The 12,346-nt window shown below is 42.1% G+C and overlaps 1 protein-coding gene across 1 annotated transcript; it reads right to left on the reverse strand.

Annotated features, from left to right (window-relative positions):
• Positions 1 to 281: 281 nt before the first annotated feature.
• Positions 282 to 10,785, reverse strand: LOC139577781 (NLR family CARD domain-containing protein 3-like). The gene is made up of 4 exons (XM_071404954.1): positions 10,744 to 10,785; positions 3,586 to 3,818; positions 2,212 to 2,378; positions 282 to 2,110 (listed from the first exon to the last, which is right to left on the reverse strand). The coding sequence occupies exons 2-4, from the start codon at positions 3,789 to 3,791 to the stop codon at positions 282 to 284; spliced, it is 2,202 nt and encodes a 733-aa protein (XP_071261055.1). The 5' UTR covers positions 3,792 to 3,818; positions 10,744 to 10,785.
• Between the last annotated feature and the right edge of the window lie 1,561 nt (positions 10,786 to 12,346).

The raw sequence follows: 12,346 nt of genomic DNA on the forward strand, positions 1-12,346 counted from the left end.
CAGTGGATACTGAAGATATTGAACTCACACGAGTGTCTGTATGTTGCAGAGTGGACTGGTTAGTCCAACACAGAGCAGCTCCACTCCTCTGTCTCTCAAGGTATTGTAGCTGAGGTCCAGTTCTCTCAGGGGGGAGTTTGGTGTCTGCAGAGCTAAGGCCAGAGTCTCACAGGATTCATATGTGAGTTTACAGTGATCCAGTCTGGAGAGAGGAGATAATCTGTTAGATATACAAATCCTTCATTATAATGATACTGTAAACATCAACACAATAACAGAACTCACAGTGCTCTCTTGCAGGTTTTCACGACCGGCAGCAACCTCTGATAACCTTTCTCTGATGTGTTGTATGTCTTCAGGTCAAACTCCTCCAGCACCTCCTCTGACATCAGTAACAGGTAGGCCAGGGCTGAACATTGGTCAGGTTTTAGCTCTGTTTCTGAAAGAGTTCCTGAATGCAGGGAGGTCTGCATGTCTTCAACTAGAGAGTTGGCACCAAGTTCATTCAGACAGTGGAACAAGTTGATGATCCTTTCTGGTGAGGATTCCCTTTCGATGTTGTCTGAAAGGTACCTGACTGTTCTCTGAACTGTTTCCTCATTGGTCTGTGTTGTACTTCCTGTCTGTGTCAGAAGGCCTCGTAACAGATTCTGATTGGACTCCAGTGAGAGACCCAGAAGGAAGCGGAGGAACAGGTCCAGGTGTCCATTCTCACTCTTCAAGGCCTGGTCCACTGCGCTCCTGTGTAAGTCAGACAACTGGATTGACTCCTCTTCATCATCATAATAATCATCATCATCACTAGTGGTGGAGAAAACATTTTCCTTCTTGTCCAGACATGATTCTAAAGCATGCACTGCTGCTAGAAACTCCTGAATACTCAGATGCACAAAGCTGTAGACCTTCTCTTGGTACATCCCAGATTCTTCTTTAAAGATCTCTGTACACAATGCTGAGTACTCTGATGCCTCTGTGACATCAAGGCCACACTCTCTCAGGTCCTCCTCATAGAAGATCAGGTTGCCCTTCTGCAGCTGTTGGAAAGCCAGCTTTGCCAGTTTCAGGATCATCTCTTTGTCTGACTGAGACAGTTCCTTTGGGTTTGTCTCTGTGGCTTTGTTGTACTTCTTGTTCTTCACAATGAGTTGGATGAGCACGAAGTGTGAGTACATCTGGGTCAGAGTTTTGGGGACTTCATCCTTCTCTGCCACTTTCAGTATCATCTCAAGGACAGTGGCTGATATCCAACAGAAGACTGGCATGTGGCACATGATGTGGAGGCTCCTTGATGTCTTCATGTGTTTGATGATATCATTGGCCATATTCTGATCTGTGATTTTCTTCCTGAAGTACTCCTCCTTCTGTGGATCATTGAACCCTCGTACCTCTGTCACCTGGTCAACACACTCAGGAGGGATCTGATTGGCTGCTGCAGGCCGTGAGGTTATCCAGAGGAGAGCAGAGGGAAGCAGATTCCCCTCGATGAGGTTTGTCAGCAGCACGTCCACTGAGGTTGGCTTCGTGACATCACAGCACTTCTCATTGTTTTTGAAGTCTAGAGGAAGTCGACACTCATCCAGACCATCAAAAATGAAAACAGAAGGTTGTGTTTTGGTTTCACCATCTTCAATGCTGTCAATCTCTTTCAGCTCTGGGAAGTAGTGGGAAAGAAGTTGCATCAGACTGTATTGGTCCTTTTTCAGGTTCAGATCACGGAAAGGAAGAGGAAACATGAAATGAACGTCCTGATTTGCTTTTCCCTCTGCCCAGTCAAGGATGACCTTCTGCACAGAGACTGTTTTTCCAATGCCAGCAATTCCTTTTGTCAGCACAGTTCTGATAGGTTTGTCTTGTCCAGGTAAAGGCTTGAAGATGTCGTTGCATTTGATTGGTGTCTCTTGTGTGGTTTGTTTCTTGGATGCCATCTCTATCTGTCTAACCTCATGTTCATTATTGAGCCCTCCACTTCCACCCTCTGTGATGTAGAGCTCTGTGTAGATGTCCTTGAACAGACTTTGGTTTCCATGGTGTCCAATTCCTTCAGATATGTGTTGATACTTGTGTTTCAGATTAGCCTTAATGTCTTGTTGGACTGTCAGCAGAGTTTGACCTGTAGGGAAACAATGAGAGTTGGGACTCATAAGTTTGTGTGTGTGTTTTATAAGGGCCTTTGTACCGTTCTTTGTAATATTGTATGAAACACAGTCTTACTTCTTCTGTCCAGAAGGTTGTGTGTGATCTTTAATGCATCCTCACTGTCCAAACTCTCCACTTCCTTATTGTCATCTGGTAATGGTTCCTGGCTGAAAGCAGGTGGCTGATCACTCTTCATTGATAGCAGGCTGGTTGTAGGTGACTCTGCTCTGGGCTTCTGGACACTGAACAAAACAGGGAGACAGATCACCTCATCAATATCACATCAATAACTCATCTACTTCATTTTAACAACTGTATAATGGAACTTCTAGAAGTCCTGATGTTTCTTTTAAAGCTACAGTCTGCAATTGGTGAATCCATTTTTGGATATTTAAATGAATGATGTACAGTCATGGCCAAAAGTTTTGAGAATGACACACATATTAATTTTCACAAAGTCTACTGCCTCAGTTTGTATGTTGGCAATTTGCATATACTCCAGAATGTTATGAAGAGTGATCAGATGAATTGCAAAGTCCCTCTTTGCCATGCAAATGAACTGAATCCCCCAAAAACATTTCCACTGCATTTCAGACCTGCCACAAAAGGACCAGCTGACATCATGTCAGTGATTCTCTCGTTAACAGAGGTGCGAGTGTTGACAAGGATAAGGCTGGAGATCACTCTGTCATGCTGATTGTTTTCGAATAACAGACTGGAAGCTTCAAAAGGAGGTTGGTGCTTGGAATCATTGTTCTTCCTCTGTCAACCATGGTTACCTGCAAGGAAACACGTGCCGTCATCATTGCTTTGCACAAAAAGGGATTCACAGGCAAGGATATTGCTGCCAGTAAGATCGCACCTAAATCAACCATTTATCGGATCATCAAGAGCTTCAAGGAGAGCGGTTCAATTGTTGTGAATGAAGGCTTCAGGGCTCCCAAAGTCCAGCAAGCGCCAGGACCGTCTCCTAAAGTTGATTCAGCTGCGGGATCGGGGCACAGAGCTTGCTCAGGAATGGCAGCAGGCAGGTGTGAGTGCATCTGCACGCACAGTGAGGTGAAGCATTGATTATGCAAGAATGGGCTGCCATCAGTCAGAATGTGGCCCAGAAGTTAATTGACAGCATGCCAGGGCGGATTGCAGAGGTCTTGAAAAAGAAGGGTCAACACTGCAAATATTGACTGCTTGCATCAACTTCATGTACTTGTCAATAAAAGCCTTTGACGCTTATGACATGCTTGTAATTATACTTCAGTATTCCATAGTAACATCTGACAAAAATATCTAAAGACAATGACGCAGCAAACTCTGTGAAAATTAATATTTGTGTCATTCTCAAAACTTTTGGCCACGACTGTAGACCTACATTTGATGTAATGTGGGAACAATTATCCCTTTAGTTTTATATCTTTAAGAGAACTGTATATTTTACATTTAATCTCTTACCTCTTAGAACTGGTGTCTTGAGTCATTTTGGAGGCAGTAGTCTCCTCCTCTCTCTCCCCAGAGAGGCTAATTTTAGAGGCAGTGGTCCCCTCCTTTCTCTCCCCAGAGAGACTCATTTTAGAGGCAGTGGTTTCCTCCTCTCTCTCCCCAGAGAGACTCATTTTAGAGGCAGTGGTCCCCTCCTCTCTCTCCCCAGAGAGACTCATATTAGATGTAAGTCACAACTCACTCAGCTACAATAAGAAGAAACAGAACAGTCAATATTTCTGAACATTGTTGAAGAACCATTAACAATGACAACACGTTTTCTATCTGTGGTCAAAGAGTACAATCAGTGACTTCATATTGTATTCCAACATACACAGTCCAATATGTTTTTCATTTGATTTGACTTGGATCCCCACTAGCTGACTCCATAACAACAGCTAGTCTACCTGGTTGGATCCCCTGACTCCATACCAACAGCTAGTCTACCTGGTTGGATCCCCTGACTCCATAACAACAGCTAGTCTACCTGGTTGGATCCCCTGACTCCATAACAACTGCTAGTCTACCTGGTTGGATCCCCTGACTCCATAACAACAGCTAGTCTACCTGGTTGGATCCCCTGACTCCATAACAACAGCTAGTCTACCTGGTTGGATCCCCTGACTCCATAACAACAGCTAGTCTACCTGGTTGGATCCCCTGACTCCATAACAACAGCTAGTCTACCTGGTTGGATCCCCTGACTCCATAACAACAGCTAGTCTACCTGGTTGGATCCCCTGACTCCATAACAACAGCTAGTCCACCTGGTTGGATCCCCTGACTCCATAACAACAGCTAGTCTACCTGGTTGGATCCCCTGACTCCATAACAATAGCGAGTCTACCTGGTTGGATCTCCTGACTCCATAACAACAGCTAGTCTACCTGGTTTGATCCCCATTAGCTGACTCCATAACAACAGCTAGTCTACCTGGTTGGATCCCCTGACTCCATAACAACAGCTAGTCTACCTGGTTGGATCCCCTGACTCCATAACAACAGCTAGTCCACCTGGTTGGATCCCCTGACTCCATAACAACAGCTAGTCTACCTGGTTGGATCTCCTGACTCCATAACAACAGCTATTCTACCTGGTTGGATCCCTTCACTCCATAACAACAGCTAGTCTACCTGGTTGGATCCCCTGACTCCATAACAACAGCTAGTCTACCTGGTTGGATCCCCTGACTCCATAACAACAACCCATTTTTGGGGGGAAATCTACTACAGCAAAATACTTCATTAATTGTTAATTATTTGATATTGATATAAACATGCCTGCAACGGGTCTTTAAAACCTTTTCTCAATAGGGGGTGCTGTTTACACTTTGTGGATTTTTCGTTCCCAGATTAAACTGCCTCGTACTCAATTCTTGCTCGTACAATATGCATATTATTATTACTATTGGATAGAAAACAATCTCTAGTTTCTAAAACCGTTTGAATTATGTCTGTGGGTGACCCAGAACTCTTTCTGCAGCGAAATCCATGACAGGAACTGCGAAGGTCTGAAAACGAGGCTCTGTTCTCAGATCAGTTTAAAGCTCTGTATGATTGCTATGGGTCGAACTGAACTGCACCCGCCTTCCCCTGGATGTCAGTAACCAATGAGAAGTGGAATGGAGTCTCTACGTCATTCTCAGACTTTATAAAAGGCCGTGGAGTGACATGTCCGTTCTTTTCGACGCTCGCCAAGACACAAGAGAGGACATCAGAATGGCATGCTCAAAAGCTCTTGTTATCGGCCTAAGATATATCCGTCTGTGATTTAATTCGGTATAGGTGTTAGAAACATCATAACAAAGTTATTTTAAACCGATTTATATCAGTTTATGCGAGTATATTGCTATTTTCGGTATTTCCTTAGTATTGCGCTATGACGATTTGGGCATGTTTGTGCGACATAGCTACTGTTAGCTGCTAATTCCAAAGGTGAATTTATACCTGAAAAATGCACATTTTTCTAAAAAAAACATATGCTATACCATAAATATGTTATCAGACTGTCATCTTATGAAGTTGTTTCTTGGTTAGTGGCTGTTTATATCTTTATTTGGTCGAATTTGTGATAGCTGCTGATTGAGTAAAAAACTGGTGGAGTAAAAAAAGTGGTGTCTTTTGCTAACGTGGTTAGCTAATAGATTTACATATTGTGTCTTCCCTGTAAAACATTTTAAAAATCAGAAATGATGGCTGGATTCACAAGATCTGTATCTTTCATCTGGTGTCTTGGACTTGTGATTTAATGATATTTAGATGCTAGTATTTACTTGTGGCGCTATGCTAGGCTATGCTAGTCAGCTTTTTTACTGATGGGGGTGCTCCCGGATCCGGGATGCGTATCAAGTAGAAGTTAAAACTAGAATCCTTAGTTGCTACATCCATTTTTGGACTTATGAATGAATGGTATACTGTATACTGATTCATTCTTGAAGAATATAACTTTTAAATGCCTCATGAGTTCAGTTCAACTGTCGTACTCCATCAGAACCCAAAATATAAGCTTGTTTTACTCCAATGTTTGTAAACAAACACCATAGCCTTAAAAAATGGTTAAAACTGTAATTTAATTTTGATATAATGTATGGTCAGTCCTTGCATCCATAGCTCCGTCAATGAATTTAAAAACCCTTAGCCTACAATGGTCGCGCCCCCGCGGTAATCAAATTAACATAAAACAATCCCCATCAAAAAACGAGGTTTTTTGTTGTTGCTGCATGGGCTGCGTCTCAATATGCTGCATCTGCCGATATCGCCCTTCCGCATCTGGGTGAAAGGTGGCAGAGCTAGAGCGGAGTTTGTCAAACCATGAGACATCCCGAAAATCGGTCTTCTCACAAAATCTTATGTAGCGTCTGAACGGTTTGACCTACAAACTATTATGACCACTCTATTGAAAGATGAGAGTCTCTGGGAGAACATGATGGTTTTCTCTGTTTTCCTCTAGGACGCCCTCAAGCCTCATCTGAAGGTCTCCGGTACCAGTTTAAAAAATGAATGGAAGTATATATGGAGATAGTTTAGGCACTAAAAAAAGGGGATAAATACATGTAAAAAGATACATGTTTCCTGATCTTTCTGATCTCTCAGATAGAGGACAGACACTCCAGAACGGACTTCCTTTAGATCTTGTTTTGGACTATCTGTTGTTCCATGTGTTTCTATTGGCTAATAGCAGTAATGACTATCTGTTATTCAATGTGTTTCTATTGGCTAATAGCAGAAATGACTATCTGTTATTCAATGTGTTTCTATTGGCTAATAGCAGTAATGACTATATGTTATTCAATGTATTTCTATTGGCTAATAGCAGTAATGACTATCTGTTATTCAATGTGTTTCTATTGGCTAATAGCAGTAATGACTATCTGTTATTCAATGTGTTTCTATTGGCTAATAGCAGTAATGGCTATCTGTTATTCAATGTGTTTCTATTGGCTAATAGCAGTAATGACTATCTGTTATTCAATGTGTTTCTATTGGCTAATAGCAGTAATGACTATCTGTTGTTCCATGTAGTGAATCTGTTATTCAATGCCTATATCTACAATTTATATTTTAAAAATATGATTTTTAACCTAACCTTAACCACACTGCTAGCCTTGTGCCTAACCATTACCTTAAATTAAGACCAAAAAGAAAATAGCTGAAAATAGATTTTTACAATTTAGCAAATTTACGTGGCAGGTTAGGAAAATTAGGGTGGCAGGTAAAGATAATTAGCGTGGCAGGTAAAGATAATTAGGGTGGCAGGTCAAGATAATTAGGGTGGCAGGTAAAGATAATTAGGGTGGGAGGTAAAGATAATTAGCGTGGGAGGTAAAGATAATTAGCGTGGCAGGTAAAGATAATTAGGGTGGCAGGTAAAGATAATTAGGGTGGCAGGTAAAGATAATTAGGGTGGCAGGTAAAGATAATTAGGGTGGCAGGTAAAGATAATTAGGGTGGCAGGTAAAGATAATTAGGGTGGCAGGTCAAGATAATTAGGGTGGCAGGTCAAGATAATTAGGGTGGCAGGTAAAGATAATTAGGGTGGCAGGTCAAGATAATTAGGGTGGCAGGTAAAGATAATTAGGGTGGGAGGTAAAGATAATTAGCGTGGGAGGTAAAGATAATTAGCGTGGCAGGTAAAGATAATTAGCGTGGCAGGTAAAGATAATTAGCGTGGCAGGTAAAGATAATTAGCGTGGCAGGTAAAGAAAATTAGGGTGGCAGGATAGGAAAATTAACGTGTGGTAGTGTAACGGATGTGAAATGGCTAGCTAGTTAGCGGGTACGCGCTACTAGCGTTTCAATCAGTTACGTCACTTGCTCTGAGACTTAAGTAGGGTTTCCCCTTGCTCTGCAAGGGCCGCGGCCTTTGTGGAGCGATGGGTAACGATGCTTCGTGGGCGACCTTTGTTGATGTGTGCAGAGGGTCCCTGGTTCGCGCCCGTGTCGGGGCGAGGGGACGGTTTAAAGTTATACTGTTACATTGATGCTGTTGACCCGGATCACTGGTTGCTGCGGAAAAGGAGGAGGTTGAAAGGGGGGTGAGTGTAACGGATGTGAAATGGCTAGCTAGTTAGCGGGTATGCGCTACTAGCATTTCAATCAGTTACGTCACTTGCTCTGAGACTTAAGTAGGGTTTCCCCTTGCTCTGCAAGGGCCGCGGCCTTTGTGGAGCGATGGGTAACGATGCTTCGTGGGCGACCATTGTTGATGTGTGCAGAGGGTCCCTGGTTCGCGCCCGGGTATGGGCGAGGGGACGGTTTAAAGTTATACTGTTACAGTAGGATAGCAAAATGTTTCAACAACGAGAGTTTCTATTGGACACATTCAGGTATTTCCCTCTCCTTATCATTTAGTGCAGGGATGGAGAACTTTGATGAGGTGGGGGCCATAAAAAAAACGGCACTCATCATGAGGGGCCGTAGTGTCTCATGGGTCTGCATACCCACATCCATACATCCGACCATGGGTCAGGAGAAAACATGTTCAGTTTAACAGATAATTCTACTCATGTTGCCATGGGGACATGTTGCCATGAGGACATGTTGCCATGGGGTGGAGGTAAATGTTAACAGTTTTTAATATGATAACTGGCGATCAACGGGCCCCACCCCGGTTGGTAATTCAACCATGCTTACTACAAGTTTAGCCGCTAGACTAATTGACCAATCTAAAAACATGTAGCTAACATGGGCCAATAGACTGACTGTTGATGCTCAACCACATTTACACACTGCACCATGTGTTTTCTATTATTCTAACGGTCAACAGGAAGTTGAGATCCAGACTGAGTTCCAAAACAATGTTTTTATTATTGGTCCCAGAACGCCAGTTGCCCATCCCTGGTTGAGTGAACAGACCCCATGCACTGCTTGAGTTCACTTGAGGTGCGATCCGTTTATCTCGCCCGGCGCACCGGGGTTTTCATTCTGAGAAAAGGCGTGCTGACGATTCAACCCGGGGTTCACAACGCGCATAGATGAGCCGGTGAAGTTATATCGAGCGCAACTGCAGTGAGCAAAACGGACCACCGCCTTCCTGATCTGTCACCAGAAAGCTTTAAACTTAAAATGTGATTTAGCCCTACATTTAAATAGTTCCTATGCACATTGTTGAACGTCACATTTACTCGACGAGACAGACTATTTTATTTAACGAAAGCTATAAATTGCGATGCACGTCTTCTTTCAGGAAGTGAAAGTGAGCCAGTTTCCTCAGATAATAATCACCTTAATGTGCTGTCAATCTCCTATAACAATAATATCATACCTCATAGCCCTGTAGCCTATAACACAAATACCATACCTCATAGCCCTGTAGCCTACATCACATCTTATTGATTAGGCTAATCACTATGAATCAACAACAATGTAAATAAACCTAAAATAATCATTCTTTAAAGTTTAAATCAATATTGTATTAACTTGGCGGATGTTTAACCCCCTAAATCATCTCTCTCTTTGTGATAATCTAACTTCTCAGAAATACTTTTCTACGTGACATTCTAAAAGAACGCTGCAAACCTCTGAAACATTTTTTTTCGACGATAACGTCCGTTACTTGCTCTACTTCCTTATACTAGTATTTCCTGTTTCAACTAGTGATGGGTCGTTCGATAACGATAACGGTTGTTTTTGAACGGATCTTTTTGGTGAACGTCGGTAACCGAATTGCACCGGTGAAAGAGCCGTTCATTTAGCTCCCTGGTTGTCATACAGCTACGAGGTGCTTTTTTAGCTCAAAACAACGATTACCTTCAGATAAATTACACAAGAATTATCTAAAGAGGGTGAATCCTTACTGCATAAACAATAACTAGTGGGGAGAGCGCGTCATTCTTTTCAAGGCTTTGTAGTGAGTAAAAAAAACAGGTGATCTAATAATTTAAATACTAGTTATCCACAAAAAGAAAAACGCCAACTTAATTTTTTGGCCAAAACTTTTGTATTATCTTAATGTTATGAATTTTAGTGACGTTGCCAATTCTTGTTCCCGAATTATTTCGTTATTTGGTCCTCAAAACTTGAACTCGAGATTTGGAGAATACAGCGTTTCCCGCAACCATATGATCGGTCGGGTAAGATAACGCGTCATCACACTCCCTCACCTGATTGGTCGGGTAGGCGGACCTTCTGACAAAATCGATTTGAACCGTCCTCTTTCTCGAGCGCTGAAATCATACTTTTCCGAGTTCCCTGTTGTTGTGAACGCGGCATAAACTTTTCACATTTGCCCTTCATTTAGTTTCAATACCCGTTGCTACACATCACTTTTACTTGGCCGAAATGACGAGGACTTTTATTTTTCAAAGAAACTACTTTAGGTGATACACGTCTTTCTCCGGGAAGTGAATGAGCGCAAAGATAATAATCACTGTCATGTGCAGTCAATCGCCCATACCCTACCGCATAACCCTGTAGACTATAATATAACATTGATTCATATTGACTAGGCTGATCAATATGAATCAGCATCAATGTAAGGAAGCCTAAAATGATCATTATTGAAAGTTGAAATCAGTATTGTAAAAACTTAACAATTCTGGGGATGTCTTACCCCCTAAATCACCTCTCTCTGCGATGGCCTAACTTCTACAAAACACTTTTCTACATAAAATTGTAAAATAACGCTACAAACCTTAGAAACATTTTTCTTCGACCGATATTGTCCATTTTTTTCCTTTACTTCCTTATAAATGTACTTCCTATTTCAACACAGTGGGCTGGTTCAACATGTATAAGTTTATATTATATATTCATATTTATGTCATGTAACGTTTTCATACAGATTGAGTGATGTTTTGCAGTATTCAGCCCATAGAATAGGAATTTCTGGTTAAAATAGATTAATATTTTTTTTCAGGATTTGATTGAGTGATGTTTTGCAGTGCTACCAGGAGAGGGCAGTGTGACAACAACCAGGTTTGGCAGAAGGACGCTAGATGGTCATTTCTCTGTTGTGGTAACATGATAGGATGGGTAACCAATGATATACAATGATTCTGCAGACCCCCCAAAATATTGATTATAATGTATAGCATATGAAGTTAAAAATAGACACATTCACACACAGAGACCAACACACAGACCAACACACATTCACATAGACACACACACAGACCAACACACATTCACATAGACACACACACAGACCAACACACAGACCAACACACATTCACATAGACACACACACAGACCAACACACATTCACATAGACACAGACCAACACACAGACCAACACACATTCACATAGACACACACACAGACCAACACACATTCACATAGACACACACACAGACCAACACACAGACCAACACACATTCACATAGACACACACACAGACCAACACACAGACCAACACACATTCACATAGACACAGACCAACACACATTCACATAGACACAGACCAACACACATTCACATAGACACACACACAGACCAACACACATTCACATAGACACAGACCAACACACATTCACATAGACACACACACAGACCAACACACATTCACATAGACACACACACAGACCAACACACATTTACACACACAGACCAACACACATTCACATAGACACACACATAAATACATTCAATTCCATTCCTTTTCCTTTCATTTATTTAAAATGTATTTGACAGGGATACTGCACATCAGTCAACATTTCTGTAAATGAGACAGATTTAACCAGCTAGCTAGTTTAACTGTAGTCCCTGGGCAGGTAGATAAACATAGGTTGAACAGCTCCTTATAGGTCCTTCAGCCACTCTCAAGTCATTGGTAAAGGAGTGACAGGTTACACAGCTCCTTATAGGTCCTTCAGCCACTCTCAAGTCATTGGTAAAGGGGTGACAGGTTACACAGCTCCTTATAGGTCCTTCAGACACTCTCAAGTCATTGGTAAAGGAGTGACAGGTTACACAGCTCCTTATAGGTCCTTCAGCCACTCTCAAGTCATTGGTAAAGGAGTGACAGGTTACACAGCTCCTTATAGGTCCTTCAGACACTCTCAAGTCATTGGTAAAGGAGTGACAGGTTACACAGCTCCTTATAGGTCCTTCAGTCACTCTCAAGTCATTGGTAAAGGAGTGACAGGTTACACAGCTCCTTATAGGTCCTTCAGACACTCTCAAGTCATTGGTAAAGGGGTGACAGGTTACACAGCTCCTTATATGTACTTCAGCCACTCTCAAGTCATTGGTAAAGGAGTGACATGTTACACAGCTCCTTATAGGTCCTTCAGACA

This window comes from Salvelinus alpinus, chromosome 6 (genome assembly GCF_045679555.1).
Source record: "Salvelinus alpinus chromosome 6, SLU_Salpinus.1, whole genome shotgun sequence".
Taxonomy (NCBI): Eukaryota; Metazoa; Chordata; class Actinopteri; order Salmoniformes; family Salmonidae; genus Salvelinus; species Salvelinus alpinus.

Excerpts from the sequence above, each read along its gene's own strand:
- LOC139577781 (XM_071404954.1), bottom strand. The coding sequence starts at position 3,791 with ATGAGTCTCTCTGGGGAGAGAGAGGAGGGGACCACTGCCTCTAAAATG. Across the intron at positions 2,379-3,585 it reads CAAGACACCAGTTCTAAGAG|TGTCCAGAAGCCCAGAGCAG; the intron begins GTAAGAGATTAA and ends TGTTTTGTTCAG. Across the intron at positions 2,111-2,211 it reads CAACCTTCTGGACAGAAGAA|GTCAAACTCTGCTGACAGTC; the intron begins GTAAGACTGTGT and ends GTTTCCCTACAG.